This window comes from Xenopus laevis, chromosome 4S (genome assembly GCF_017654675.1).
Source record: "Xenopus laevis strain J_2021 chromosome 4S, Xenopus_laevis_v10.1, whole genome shotgun sequence".
Taxonomy (NCBI): domain Eukaryota; kingdom Metazoa; phylum Chordata; class Amphibia; order Anura; family Pipidae; genus Xenopus; species Xenopus laevis.
Genome location: NC_054378.1, coordinates 98940904 through 98957540, shown reverse-complemented (window position 1 = coordinate 98957540; position 16637 = coordinate 98940904). Strand labels below are relative to the sequence as shown.

The window sequence follows — 16637 nt, the reverse complement described above, 5'->3', positions numbered from 1 at the left end:
CAATTAGCATTCGGTTCAGTATTCGGCTGAATCTTTCACAAAGGATTCAGGGGTTCGGCCCAATCCAAAATAGTGGATTCGGTTTATATATATATATATATGTAGATAGATATAGATGTGAATAGAGGATCATCACTCACTTGTAGTGAATAATCTTTTATTTCATGCAAATATACATCTTTATCTGATGTTTCGGTCCCACCTGGGGACGAAATAAAAGATTATTCACTACAAGTGAGTGCTGATCCTCTATCCACATCTATTTCAATACAATTGATCTTGCACCACTGGAACAATTCTGTCAGAGTGCGGGTACTGTGTATATGTGTATATATATATATATATATATATATATATATATATATATATATATATATATATATATATATATATATACACACATATATATATATATATACACACACACACACATTCAAGTTGAATGATGTAAATAATATGTCTAGAGGGACTCCATCAGACTATAATAATAATAATAATAATATTATTATAATAGCAATAACAGGGTTAAAACTCTGAAATTCAAATTGTGAATTATACAAACTTGATTTGAGTTTTAATTCTAATTTCAAGCTTTATCATACTGGCCCTTTAAAAACTCGGATTCGACTATTCAAACCTTAAACCTGACGAATTACTGTATTAGTCAATGGGAGAGGGATCAATTTGGTGATGTTTGCATCCTTCCTGACATTCGAGGTTTTTTAATTCCATTCCGATTCGCGTCAATTCAATTTGTCTGAGCTGAGAAAATTAGAATTTATTAATACATTTTAACTGTTTGAATTTTGAATTTATGGGGGTTTTAAAAAAACTCGCATGAATTTGAAATTCGACCCTTGATTAATGTGCCTCCCCCTTCACACTGCACATCAGGTGTTACAATGCAGTATATGTATATGAAATGTAATGCCAGCAGCTACTAGTACCTAATGGCACTAATGACTCAATATATATATATATATATATATATATATATATATATATATATATATATATATATATATATATATATATATATATATATAGACACTGGTTGCGTACAAAAAAAGGTGTAACATTAGTCTGAAAGGTCACCAGTAGTGCAGTAGCTCTGTCAAATTGGATGTTTACGAGTCCCTCCAAAGAATTTTGATGGCCCCTTCCTAAGAATGTTTTACCGCAAGAGTAAATTCATTGACTACAGCCACTAGATGCGTTCTAACATTTAATTGCCCCAATACATGGATAATTAAGGCCATACAACACTGTTCATAGAACAATATCTATACCATCACATACAGATAACATCTGTAATACGAAAGAATGTTTTCCTATCTTAATTGTCTCTGTCTCTTCTTCCTCCACTGTTTGCTGTCCATATCCTCTATAAAATCCGGTGGATCTGGTATCACAAATCCATCAGTTAGTTTGTAGTACACAACTGTTGAATCAGATTCAACAATAGCTAAAAGAATACTTGACACCGATTGAGCTTCTTCCAAAGTGCAATTCAGTTTTAGAAACTGCTGGATCCTGGTGGGGAAAACACAAAGTTCATTAGTGGCCCTGTGAACTACTATATGTTAATAATGCGCAGTTCTAAATGTCAGAATAGCTTACTTATTTAAATTAGGAATATGATAATGAATAAAAAGTAAATTCTATATTGTTTACTCTGGTAGCAGGAAAATGAACAACCAGAGGGTCTCGCTTTTTTCAAGACTAAAGCAAATTGTTTCCAGGAACAGTTTGACTAAATCAAAGTAATGATCCATCCATTATACAGAAACTTGTGTTTGCACTTACCTAAACAAAAATGAACAAACCATTAAACAGCTTCTGGGCAAATAAGTCTCTCATTTATTTTCCTTGACCGCTGAAAGGGGGCTTGTCATTTTTTGGGGACAAAAAGAACTGTACAATTGTATCTTACACACAATATTTCTACATTACGCTTTGTAACACTTCAACAATCACTTTATTCTAATGTTGAATTAGCATTTCATTGTCTGGTCTTGAAATGAGAGTGTTTGTCAATGGGAAATCAGTGGGTAAGACACACAGCTGTGAAAATACATGAGTATTCTCTTTCCTGTCACAAAGTCCAAAGCCCTCCAGCAGAAGGTACAGAGTTAAAGTGTGAATTTGCTGTTGCACAGAATAGATTCCAGAAATCGTTTGCTTGATGATTTGCAACAATTCTTAAGCTTAGTTTCTCAATAGCTGCCCAGAGCACACTGAGCATGTGCAGTGTCATTGACATGTCTAACAAAATCAAAGATGGTGAGCTCCTGGGTACAACTGTGAAGGCCTGGATCATTACCGTTATAGGGATGCTAAACCTTTAGGCTGGTTCAATAAGTTCAATATATAAAATATGGCATTTCTAACCATATGCATTATTTGCAGTGTCGGACTGGCCCTCCGGGATACTAGGAAAACTCCCGGTTGGCCAAGGTGTCAGTGGGCCCTCCTGCTTCTAATCTTTTCATGGTCATTCTCTATTTCTTTATGGGAATAAAGGGTCTTAATAATGGAAGAATAGAGAATAGTATGTAGAGAAAAGAGACTAGGAGAATAAAGAGGTTGAGTGAGGAGAGGAGGTATAATAGTTTGGAAAGTGGGCCCTCAACCTAAGGTTTTCTGGTGGGCCCCTGGTATCCCAGTCCGACACTGATTATTTGCCTCCTGTATTGTATACAACCTGCATGTTATATATATATATATATATATATATATATATATATAGTGAAAAAGGATTGCGGCACTCACAGGGTTTTAGTGAAAAAACAAAAAATGTTTTATTATTAAGCCAGAGGCTTAATAATAAAACATTTTTTTTAGTTTTTTCACTAAAACCCTGTGAGTGCTGAAATCCTTTTTCACTGCTTATTTCCCATGCTGGCACCCAGGTATTAATTTTGTCTACGGAGTGCACCATTCCTTTGGAGATATATATATATATATATATATATATATATATATATATATATATATATATATATATATATATATATATATATACACACCCATTCTTTGTAAAGCAGTATGTAATATGCTGGTGCTTTGTAAACGTTAATGATAATCTGACCCTACGTTTCTTTTGGTAAAATAAGGAATTTCATGTAGATATATAAGTAATGAGAAAAAGACATTCCTTTAAGAGAGCAATTGCATGAATTAAGTGATATGCAGTCAGAGAGAAAGTACAAGTAAGAACAAAGCAAAGTGTGCAGAAGAAATCTGAGGTTATTGGCTAAAAAAAAGGAAAGAAGTAAAGGTTAAATAATGCAGGTACAGAATGTCTGCCTTGCATTCTGATGACGTTAGCAGATGTTCATATTAAAAAAGTGCATGTGCACTGAATCAAATTGCCGAGAACCATGATAATAAGCTTTCCAGGCTGATTGGTTGCTATGGGTTACAAAACCTAAAGCAATTTTTGCTCAGCAACATTCCGCAGAAACACGAACATTTTCATGGATGCCTAGCGATAGCAGAAGATGTATGCAGGGAATTGTAGTGTAGAAAAAAGCTGAGACCTGCAGATTGCACAGCTGTGTTTTAAAGGGATAATTCGCTTTAAAATGAAATTTTTTGGCATTCTGCAGACTGTGATAATCTAAAACAATTTGAAAGTGGTCCTTATTCTTTTATATTTCCAAGGTTTATTTTTCAGCTTTTTGTTCAGCAGCTCTCCAGTTTAGTATTTCAGCTATCTGGTTGCTAAGGTCTCCTCCACCGGGCCCTCAATCCTGCTATTGCAACTGTCCCCGAACTTCCACAAACCTCCCCCCCCCTGCGGCTGGGGCCTAAAGGTGGGTTGCAACTGGGGCAGTGGGGCCAATGGTGTTTTTGTCTCCCGGGCAGGGAGCCTGGGGGTTGTGTGAGGACCCCTAAAGCAGCAGCCCTCCAGTCTGACCCTGTCCTCTAGCCTAACAACCAGACAGTGGGTTGTGTGACAAATTGTAAAATGAATATTCTGAATAGAAAGGTAATTAATAGGAAGTAGCAATAATAAAAAAGTCTCACAAGGCACAAGTTTATTTAGTTATTGGGGTCACTCCTATCAGCCAGATAACATTTTAAATACCAATATGCAAAGAGCAGGTAGGCAAATAATTCAAACTATTAAAATGTATTAAAATCTAAACTATAAAAAATTAAGACCAATGAAGAAGTTGCTATGAAAATGACCCCCGTTAAAGGGTATTCTACCTAAAATATAATGACCACAATGTAACTATTTTATTAGATGTTAGATTTGTTTCCAGATTAGTGTCTAGCCTATATACTTACACATAAGCAACCCATTTCTAAGGGCCAGATTTATCACGGGTCGAATAGTAATTTGAATTTTCGAGTGTCAAAATACACACCTTTGAATTTTAATCCTCCTATTCGAATGTAAATTTGAATGTGAGATGTATCCTCGACCATGGTTCTAATTCGAATATGCTCCACCTAAAACCTGCCGAGTTAATTTACAAGTCAATGGTAGAGGCCAGTCGAGCCATTTGGAAATATTAACAGCCTTCCTGACATTCAAGTTTTTTTCGGGAGAAAAACTCAATTCGTACAAATCGAATACGATTTGTATTTTCGGGTCAAAACTATTCACATGAATTCGATATTCAACCTATGACAAATGGGCTTCCTCATTTATACTATGTTTACTTTTTAGTAAATCACTAAACATGAAGGCACTTTTTTTATTTCTTTTTGAGATTAAAACGTCTTGTAATACAGAGATGATTGCCTCTCTAGCACTGTGGCTTAAGGAAACAAATGCCATACAGTTTTAGCTGGAGTCCTTTTCCTTTCTCTAAAAGCAAAAATATCCAACAATAGATGTGAATACATTTTATTCAGTGGACAGTATGTCTCTGTATCCCTGCACAAGAATATACCTGAATCTCCAGCGCAGCCCTGCTCAACTCACAGCATTTAAATATTCAATAGCAGACAACAGACATAGTAGCTCACACACTGCAACCCATTTCCACAAGTGACTGCAAGAAATGAAAGGAAGTTGCTCCCCAGAGAGAAGTCAGAACAATCCTGTACTTGTGCAGCGAGCAAGCTCACTTTCCCTACATTATCTTTTCTATAACCAGCAACAGATATTTTAAATAAACAACTCAAACTTACAATTTGCTGGAGTATTTGTTTTCCTGCTGTTGCTAAAAGATGGTTACTGACACTTTAGGTGCAGTGCAATCAAGGTTAAAATGTACTTTCACGTACAAAGCAAAATTAAATATGCGCATGCAAGTATTTATGTGTGTGTGTAGCATGTATTTTAAATGTTATTTTTCTGTTCTCACAAAAAAAATGTACAATAAAGTATAAACAATCTGGGGAAAGGAATGCACCTATCTATGCAGAATTTAAAATGTATAGCAGTACTTCTGTGTGCTAGAGATTCGATCATAGCATTTAGAAACAGTAGTGTTAAAAAAATTACGGTAGGTATTTCGAATATTTAACATAATTTGCAAAAGTATTTAACATGTCTGCAATTGAAATAGATGTGTCAAATAACACAATAACAAAGCATTGGTTGTTTCCTACCTCTCATGACTGTACGACATGGATACTGGAGTTGGTATTATCAACTGCGGAATACAACCTTCTTTCTCCAGACCATGTAAGTAGATAAAATGAAGTTCTGATGAGCCATGAATCTGCAGGTCCTGCCAGTTTCTCACTGAAATAATCATTTACATTTTATTATATTAACATTGACCATAGTAAGTGTTTATCCCTCTGGTTCTGACTTTTAAAACAATGAACTGTAGGTCAGTTCTTCTCCAAGCCTCTTAATCAGCTGTCATCTGAACTAGGGATGCACCGAATCCACTATTTTGGATTTCGCCCAACCCCCAAATCCTTCGTGAAAGATTCAGGCCGAATACCGAAGCAAATCCAAACCCTAATTTTCCAAACCCTAATTTTCTTGTTTACTGAGAAAAAGTCACGATTTCCCTCTCCACCCCGAATTTGCATATGCAAATTAGGGTTCGGATTCGGTTCGGCCTGGCAGAAGGATTCGGTCGAATCCTGCTGAAAAAAGGCTGAATCATGGCCCAATCGTGAACCGAATCCTGCATTTGGTGCATCCCTAGTCTGAACAGCCATTACATATTTGTCTTTTAATAACGATACATTTAGTAATAACTTTAAAATAATTAAAAATGTGAATTATATTAGAAAGTGGCTTAGAAGTGCATTTTATTTTTACTGTGCAAAAAACTGTTTTTGGATGTAAATCACCTTTAAGCTTATGCTGGCCATACATTCATATCTGTGTTGTGTAAATGGTCAAGAAAAATAGAACATATAAGACAAAAGGTCTAGTAAAACACAGCAACTATTGCATTTACTGGTCCTTTGTTTAAAATCAGATATCTGATTGACTATGGGTTACTAGATCTGGTATGCTTTTTTTTTATGTGCAATATTAATATTATAGTACAATAGTATTTTCCTGCAGTTCACTATATGCTTCTTGGTATTGCCATATAAAACACATTAAGGCTAAGGCCACACTAAGCGATAGCGCGGCGATTTGACTCGCCGCGACTATTCGCCGCGACTTTTAATCCTCAATCGCTGGTGAAACTTTGGCGCTGGCGTCTATGGGGAATCGCTGCGTAAAAACACACGCGGCGATCTTTTTTCTATTGTCGCTCGAAATCGCCTCGCTAGGCGATTTCGAGCGACAATAGAAAAAAGATCGCCGCGTGTGTTTTTACGCTGGCGATTTTGCGCGATTTCCCATAGACGCCAGCGCCAAAGTTTCGCCAGCGATTGAGGATTAAAAGTCGCGGCGAATAGTCGCGGCGAGTCAAATCGCCGCGCTATCGCTTAGTGTGGCCTTACCCTAAGAGGCTGCATTTTAAATAGGGATGCACCGAATCCACTATTTTGGATTCGGCCGAACCCCTGAATCCTTCTTAAAAGATTTGTCTGAATACCGAACCGAATCCTAATTTGCATATTGGGGGTGGGAAGGTGAAAGCATTTTTTACTTCCTTGTTTTGTGACAAAAAGTCACACGATTTCCCTCACCACCCCTAATTTGCATATGCAAATTAGGATTCGGTTTGGCCAAGCAGAAGGATTAGGCCGAATCCTGCTGAAAAAGGCCGAATCCCGTACTGAATCCTGGATTCGGTGCATCCCTAATTTTAAATGACCATTTGCAACTCCTGGAACAAACATTTAGAAATCAAGGTGTTCAACCCATGGAAACCTCTAACTTTTTAATGCTCTGTTTATATGGTTTTATAGTTGTAAACTGGATTTATTTACCTAAGGCTTTACCTGCAAAGGAAATAAGCAAAAGCATACAAATGGGTAAATGTAGACACATCAAGGCTTCTGTGTACAAAGTTGGAGTGGCAGCATGATATTAGGAATGTTAAGGAATGGTTAGGGATTAACAGCAGAAAGACATCTCCCTTTCATTGATACACTGTGACTAGCAATTGTACAAATTCAATATGTGTTTATGCAATAACACATTATAAAATTGCACACAGAGTGATCACATATATGTGGCTTTATACCATTCCATTAAGGAAGTCAAACCATGTCAAACCCGGTGACCTATTTGTCTGTTTGTTTACTCATTTATTTGTTTTCTTCAAGTTTATATTTCATCCCTACTCCCCCATATTTCATTTTCTTGTTTAATACATTCACTACTACTGTATCATAATATGTAACTGAAGCATTTGTTTATTCTTTTATATGTTTCTTAAAAAGAAATTTAAAATCAAAAAGAGAGAAAATGACAGCAGGTCATTCCAATATATCAAAAGAAAGGATAAACTGTCTCAATTACTTATATGTGCCAGGGACTGGATCCTGTGGGGTCATTGTTAAAAGCAGTAAATATTACTCTGTATAGGCTATATAAGTATAAAACTGTGTCTCCACAGTACATTGATGTATTTTAGGAATATTGGATTTTTTTGAGGGAGGCTCTGAAATGAATGCAACATGAACTATTATTCTTCAGTAGTAGAATTACAGGTTCTTACAGGGTACACTGACATCAAAAGCAACTCTCTTATCTTCAGTCATTCTGTAGGAACCTTTCTAAATGCACACTTTGCTAACCTGCAATTGGTTATTATTATTAACATGTATTTATAGAGCGGCAACATATTTTGCAGCGCTGGTTGCATACAATTTGATATTGAGCCCTTCCTGGAGCAGTTCTCAGCTGAAATGTGCACCTAGTTGCATTGCATATTAATTGCAGGAATCAGTTTGTTTGTCAACAAGATGAGATGTGCGTGCACACTGCACCTGGAACAGCATAACCCCCTCACATGCAAGTGAGCGTGAGATGTCACAGTTAGCTGCCAATGGTAGGTTCATTTTGGTATGTAATTGCACGGATGTGACAGTTGTCAACACGAAGAATAGCAAGAACCACTAGCTCAAAACTTGTTACAAGTGCCATTTTGTTGATACCACACCTAATGGAATACTAGTGATTTGTTCTAATTGTTCTGCTGTTTGGAGCACACACGTAAATTTCAGATGCAAAATAAAAATTCTATTACACAGCACTGCTGGTACAAAAGACAATGATTCAGAAATTCAATAGAAACTAACCAGGCATGTTATTATTGTTTCCCACGTATGTGTTTCACTACAGAGTAAGAGGAAATTCACCAGTCTTAACCTCTTCTTCTCCACATCTACACAATAAGCATTCTTGCCTTTTTATTCCCCCATACAGAGCAGTCTTTCCCTTGCCTGTACTATTACCCCTCCCAACAGCTGCAACTACAGTTCCCCTAGGCCCTCACATACCCTTCCCTTCTTTAGAATTTGAGCCTGCCCCACCTAGCAACTGTCTCTGAGATCTGGCCTCACTACTTCCACACTCTCAGTCACTATACTGCTCTGCATATGTTCATTAAACAAAAAAGAAAATATTAAAGGAATTTTAACAAACAGAGCAAACCATGTGAAGGGTTTCATTATCTTGCAACTGGACAATCTGTGAGTGTAGTTTGAACTATAGTAGAACTGAATATATAAAACTGGGCTGGCCATGCTCTTGGTGTTTGTATTCTTGCTAAAAAGCAAGAGTCGGTCACTTCTGGTAGTAGCAACTTATTAAACTATAACTGCATGCTACTTCTGGTGTGAGATACAGATCATAAAGGAAGCAGGAAGAAGCACCTGTGTTATGACTCCTTGGTCAGTAGTTCAGACAGTAGTGGGATAGAATCAGATCCCAAGGACTTTATCAAGACTGACTATCAGGTGTTCCCATGACCTTTACTGGTCTGTGTGGCATGTACATGGACAAGAACAAGGTGAAGCAGAGCACACTCTGGTATCTTCACAGAGAACGCCTGGTGCACAGGGTAGAGAGTACGGCAACCCCCAATATATAGTAGAAATAGAAAAACTCTGGCACTCAAGGCAAGTGAAATGCAGGGTTTCCCCTTGCTTTTTATTTCTTGTGAAGACATGCAAGGGGGAACCCTGCATTTCACTTGCCTTGAGTGCCAGAGTTTTTCTATTTCTAATGTACATGGACAACCCAGTAATTCCCAAACTCGGATGGCTCAAAGCAAAGGGAGCCTGATAAATGCACTTTATCCTTGGACCCGCGGCCATTGGTCGATATGAATAGCAAAACTACAGGCCCTTATGTATCCACTCTACTAAATACACTCCTGACAGAGCCATTATATAGTTAATGCAACTTCTATATAGTTAAATCAGGTTGAAAAAAGTCAAAGTCCATCAAGTTCAACCCCTCCAAATGGAAACCCAGCATCCATACACACACCCCTCCATACTTTCACATAAATTATATATGCGAATATCTATAATAACTATAGAGTATCACAATAACCTTTGATATCATGTATGTCCAAAAAATCATCCAAGCCATTCTTAAAGGCATTAACTGAATTAGCCATCACAACATCACCCGGCAGTGCATTCCACAACCTCACTGTCCCGAGTGTGAAGAACCACCTACGTTGCTTCAAATGAAAGTTCTTTTCTTCAAGTCTTAAGGGGTGGCCTCTGGTACGGTGATCCACTTTATGGGTAAAAAGGTCCCCTGCTATTTGTCTATAATGTCCTCTAATGTACTTGTAAAGTGTAATCATGTCCCCTCGCAAGCACCTTTTTTTTTTCAGAGAAAACAACCCCAACCTTGACAGTCTACCCTCATAATATAAGTCTTCCATCCCTCTAACCAATTTAGTTGCATGTCTCTGCACTCTCTCCAGCTCATTTATATCCCTCATAGGCTAGGACTACATGAACGATTTTGGCGCGATCCGATGCGCTGTGACAAAACGCATGCAACAAAAATAAGGTAAGAGATAGAATTGTCGCAGCGTTGATCCAGAATCGATGACGACAATTTTGCACCAACTACATTTCTCCTCCGTTTACTGAATAATAAAGTGTAATAGTTCTCTATAATAGGTTTTGTATGTCTACTACCGTAAACACCATAAAGCAGATTTTACTGTACTAAAAGCAGCACAAGCATATGCATGGCCTTGCTTATCACTGCCGGTGTGTTGATAAGTGTTCAATATCTGCATATTTAGAGGCATTGTACTGTCACACAGTCTAATTCTTAACATTTACATAATATTGTATGTAATGTGTCCCAGGCTGCTGCTTGACGCTGCATGGGTTAAATAGTTCCCCGCAGCACTGTATAAGCCTCCCCACTGATTTCTAAGTGCTCACGGTGATTGCTAAAGATAGTAGTTAAATTAATGTGAATAATCACATTTAGAATAGGGCACCACAGGTATATTAAATACCATTATGAGAAATGTCAACATTAAAACATAACACCACAAATAAACATTTATTTTAATTGCATTCTATTTTCGAATTTAGTAAAATGTTAAGGATTAATAATAAATGTTTTCTGCTCCCCTTCTCATGTGTCACAGTAGCAATTTGGCCCATTATATGCTGGCAGGGGGCAGGGCTTATCTGTTTTCTCCTTTTTCCCAGCTTGAATGGCTCCCCCCATGACTACCCGGAAGCTTCTTTATATAAACTATATTAGAGTTTCTGAAGCAAACACACAGCGATTACAGTGCATGCTAACAGTATATCATATGTTAATTACTTTAAAACGCTTTCATTTTCCAGTGTTACTGTTCCTTTAATATACAAATGTATTTTCCATGTTGATTGAAAGAAGGTAAGTACACAACATACAAGACATTCTATCACTGCCAAAGCTCAAAAATATAAACCACATCCTTTGGTAATTCTAAACCAAAATAAAGGTAAACTAGATAAACCAAAAACAATTGGAAAACCTAACACAACATTAATTTAACCTGGCATATAGCTGTAGAATAGCTGTTAAATACAATCCAAAATGAACTAAAGTATTGTTCTTAGAAACAGAATTGCTTCTGCCATATACTCCACCATAGTAGCTCTTACATCTGATTCAATTATTTTCGCTGCTTGTATTTAAAGTTATTTGGAGTCTGAACATTTTTGGCGACTTCACCTCCAGATACCCAAAATTGCTGCATTTTACAGGTGTTCTATTTATCAAGGAGGTTAAGCTTTAGGCAAGCTGGAACAGGCCACCAGCCAGGCACCAGAAATGTAAAAAAAGATGTCATTAAATAATAACAATAATCATCATACAAGCTTTAATGTTAGCCTTCTGTGTATCTGACTCACCTTCCAAAAGATCCATATATACCAAAAATGCTGCATATACTTGTGCATGGTCTGCTACATCCATAGCCATCATTTCCTTAAACTGCAAAAAAGCCAACACAAAACATTTTTATTTTAAAAGGAAACTTATATCTTTAATAATTGCCAATTGGTTTCTGAATTATTTCCGTACATATTCTGCCTCTTTTTAGCTTGCAATTTTAACCGCTTCTGGTTGTCAGATCACTTAGCCCCAACATAAGGGGGAACATTTTCTATTCCTCTGGCCAGAAGTTCAACGCAGCACCTCATGTAGAGTTTAAAAAACCCCAAAAAACTGTGCAGGATGGGGTCAGGCCCCCACTTGCCATACTCAGAATGACACATTTGGGGATGGGTAAGGATCAGGGTACCTAAGTATCTCTACCCTCCTACTCCTCATGAATGCAAAAATGCTGCAGGTCCAGGATATCCTAAGGTTTACAGTGTAACGCAATCCCATCTTCACCTGTTTTCCACAGTGGGAAGTGCAGAGATTCTCTGAAAACCAGAGGGAGATTAAGTCCCAGAATCCATCTTTTCACAGTGGAACAATTTGATAAAGGGGTTGCATTAGACATTGAGCTTAAGGGGGGTACTCTTTAAACAGAGTAGAAAATCATGTCTTCCTTTTAATCTGTGAAATTATGTATATCTGTGTAAAAATAGTTACCATATAGTGTAAAAATAGTTATATTTCTTTCTGGAAGTTCAGATATGAATAGATATGAAAGAGATGAAAAACGCAATACAATACAAATAAAGACAATATCCAGAATGTTTAGGACCTGGCGCTTTCCGGATAAGGGATCTTTCCTTAATTTGTATCTTCATACCTTAAGTCTAATATAAAATCATGTAAACATTAAATAAACCCAATAGACTGGTTTTGCTTCCAAAAAGGATTAATTATATCTTAGTTTGGCTCATGTGCACAGTAGTATTTTATTATTACAGAGAAAATGGAAATCATTTTTTAAAATTTGGACTATTTGGATAAAATAGAGTCTATGTAAGACGACCTTTCCTTAATTAAGGGGCTTTCTGGATAATGGGTTTCCGGATAATGGATCCTATACCTGTACACCCAAAGGAAGTTAAAAGAAAACTAGAATCTGTTTATAATTTTTGTAACATATTTAATGTACATGTTTAATATCCTTGTAAACCCAATGTCTAACAGGTAGGAGAAGCAGTGGAAAGTGATTAGGAACGCATTGAACAGGAGCAATCATACTCTCAGACATTCCTCTATAAGTGTTATGGCATTTTAATCCTCACTAATCAGAGGCCACAACTGATTGCTGTAGAATAGAATAGTCTTCTGAAATTCTTTGATATCTGTCAAAGCAGTGGAGCTGGAAACACAGCAGGGGGTTCAGCAAAGACAGAGCAGGGGTGTGGCTGGAGAAGGTGTTACTAAGTGCTGCACTCCACAACGCTACGTCTTGAGATCCAACGAGGTGAGAGGAAGCGCATGTGACAAGAATATAATGTAAGTAATAGAAATAGAAATATTGCACCTACAAACTGCATGAATCCAACACGACACAACTGTCAGCTGAAGACGCATCGTGCTGCGTTCGCATCCGACAGTCGTGTCGGATACATGCAGTTTGTAGGTGCGATATTTCTATTACTTACATTATATTTGCCAAGGACGTCGCACCGTGGAGATCAGCCCTTAGGTGGCACCTAATGCCTTCTGATCCAGACTGGCATCTCTGCACCCTGGAAGTGGAGGTAATTCCAGGGTTCCCATAATGAGTTTGTCAATAGAAACTGAAGACTTGTACCCAGCAAATAGGATTTCCACCTTTTCTGGAAAAAATACTGGCCTTCCTATATTTATTAATAACATTGGCATCAAGCATCATTTATACCGTGCAGACCAGTAAAATACCGACCAGATAGCAAACCTACCACCAAATCAAATGCTAATACAGTGTTTAATGCTCTCGAAATGTCTCCTTCTGAAAGTGGACCTGTCACCCAGACATAAAAATCTGTATAATAAAAGTTATTTTCAAATTAAACATGAAATCCAAATTCTTTTTTTATTAAAGCGTTCATAGCTGTTGTAAACTAATTTAAAAATCTCAGCTGTCAATCAAATTTTGCCTCAGGCATAGAGGCGGGGCAAGCAATTACTTTCACTTTCCATTCAGCACTTCCTAGATGTCACTGCTCTCCCTACATTCCCCAGTTCTATTAACAATTTAATTGTGTAGGCAGTGCATGGGGATGGACATCAGATTCCCCATTCTGGTGCACAAACAAGATTCTGCGATGATACAAGACTTGTCTTAATAACAGTGTCCACAAAATGGCTCCTGCCTGCTTGCTATAATTATAAATTCCCAGACTGAAGGAAACAAGATTCAAATAATTTATACAGTGTAATTAACTTGATAAAATAGGATTTGGAATAATTTTTTTGGGTGAAGATGCTAGCTGTAACTTGGAGCCTATTCACAGAAACATATACAGTTGCATTTGTTGTGATGCATTGCTTGCAATTGTGCTGGAATATTTGTATGAATATCGCACTGTGCACTAAATGCCTCTTATGGTGCTTCTCTGTGAAGGTAATTTCCTATTATCCCACGGCAATTATAATTTCAGCCACAATTATCATTTCAACAGCACAGAGGGTCTATTTTTGGCAATTATTACCTATGGACAGGGGCGACCCACTGGTGAGAATGGAAAGTGATCCAAAGCGGAGATGTCAGGGGTTTTGATCTCCTGGGTAACTCATTTATTAGTGCTTAAAAAAATTATTTTATACCTCTTCCTCATGACACCTGATGTAAGGTTGCAGTAAATAAGGCGTTTCTTCAGTTTCAGCCTTAACACATATTAAAGGGGTTGTTCACCTTTAAATGAACTTTTAGTATGACATAGAGTGATATTCTGAGAAGATTTGCAATTGGTTTTCATTTTGTATTATTTGTGGTTTTTCAGTGATTTAGCTTCTTATTTAGCAGCTCTCCAGTTTGCAATTTCAGCAATCTGGTTGCCAGGGTCTAATTACCCTAGCAACCATGCACTGATTCGAATAAGAGACTGGAATATGAATAGGAGATGGTCCATACATAAAAATGAACACTAAAAAGTAGCAAATGTAGAACATTTGTAGCTTTGCAGAGCATTTGTTTGTGGATGGGATCAGTGACCCCCAATTTCAAAGCTGGAAAAAATCAGAAGGCAAATAATTAAAAAAACTATAAATAATAAATAATGAAGACCAACTGAAACGTTGCTTAGAATTGGCAATTCTATAACATACTAAAAGTGAACTGAAAGGCGATACATATACGTTATTATGTAGGGAAACGCAGATGAATGATTGGACCCACACAGTCTAATTTACACTAGTGAAAATTTTTGTAGCAAATTATTTTGAAATTTGGATAAATTAGGATCCAGGTTAATACTGAGAGAGAGCCGAGAGCACACGTGGCATATCTGTCCGGGTAGAATGAAAGCGACGACAGAGGTATAATATCTCTGTACAGGAAAGGCGCTGCATAACCTCACCCGCGGATGTTCCAGAATCCATGGCTCCTCCCATTCCCGGTTCCCGGGACTCACGCCGGCTGTACTTTCTTCCTGATCAGTCTCCATAGCAATAGAAATATAGCGCACGACTTAATGTCTCCCCAGCAACTAGGAACTGAATGCCAAGTTCCGGAACTCATCACGTGGTTGACAAGCAGCTGCTCTTGGTGGCGAGAAGCAGTTGTGTCTCAATGAAAACAGACTAAAAAGGGTTACGTTCCGAAATAAAAGCGTTATTGGAATAAAGTAATATCTTTGCACTGTGTATATTGAGGAGTAATTGACTAAATAGAAGCATTAAATAACATACCTCCTAACTGTCCCGTTTTCGGAGGGACAGTCCCTCTTTTGACAGCTCAACCTGCAGTCCCTCATTTGTACTGGAAAGTCCCTATTTTCTCTGCACTGAACAGCCAGAAAAAGAAACAGAGTTTCTCACTTAATTGGCTTTTAGTGGAGAACACAGAACAGCTAAAGGGTGCAAATAAGATACTTTGTAACAATTTTGAGATATAAAAAAACAGTTTAGATAAGGAGAAATATTTTCAAACTTTCATAACCTGCCAAATTTTCTAAAATGAACATGGTAATTAGGGGGTTTGGCCACAGAAAGGGGCGCGGTAAAAATCGCTGTTCTACGTGTGAAAAAAAAAATTTTGTCCCTCTTTTTACTTCCAAAATGTTGGGAGGTATGTTATTAGTTTGGGGGATATGAGAAATTATAGGCTGTACTCAGTTTGCACAGTTTTGAGCGCAGGTACGGACTGAGAATTAAAATAGGCCCTGGCATTTCAGTTACACAGAGGCCCAATCAGCCCACATAGAGGCCCAACCAGCCTCCACCAGCCCACTAAATACTGACTTTCTATGGGACCTTATAGCAGCCCCTCTGGCATTTGCCAGAACTCACAGATTGCCAGTCCGGGCCTAGCGGTTACGAAGTCTTAGGGCTTTCTGAGAAAAGAACTTCAGTATTTCAGTCACTTGGCTGAATACATGATTTTTTTCACATATACTAAACTGTATGTAGAGATCCATAGGTTCAGTACGCTCCTTATGACTTTAAATGCCTACTGCTGTTCTGAGCTGGATTAGGAATAACCTAATATAATATATAGCCCGAATCAGCACTATATGTACTTTGCTTGTACTATGATGAGTCAAACACGTTTATGACATATAAAATCGTTTCAGGAGACAGAGAGAAGGTTAGGAGACAGGGAGAATGGGAGTTTTCTATAGAAAATCACACAGCAGACTCCTAACAGTGAATCTGCCCTCTACCTGCTACCAATTTGAGCCAGAAAATAGGGAATCTAGAAATCTGTTAA

At 37.5% G+C, this 16637-nt stretch overlaps 1 protein-coding gene across 1 annotated transcript; it reads right to left on the bottom strand.

The window, feature by feature from the left end:
- Positions 1-1212: 1212 nt before the first annotated feature.
- On the bottom strand, positions 1213-15441 carry tsen15.S (tRNA splicing endonuclease subunit 15 S homeolog). The gene is made up of 4 exons (XM_018261194.2): positions 15286-15441; positions 11725-11806; positions 5575-5710; positions 1213-1533 (listed from the first exon to the last, which is right to left on the bottom strand). Exons 1-4 carry the CDS (start codon positions 15370-15372, stop codon positions 1332-1334), a joined length of 507 nt encoding a protein of 168 aa, XP_018116683.1. The 5' UTR covers positions 15373-15441; the 3' UTR covers positions 1213-1331.
- Positions 15442-16637: the final 1196 nt, after the last annotated feature.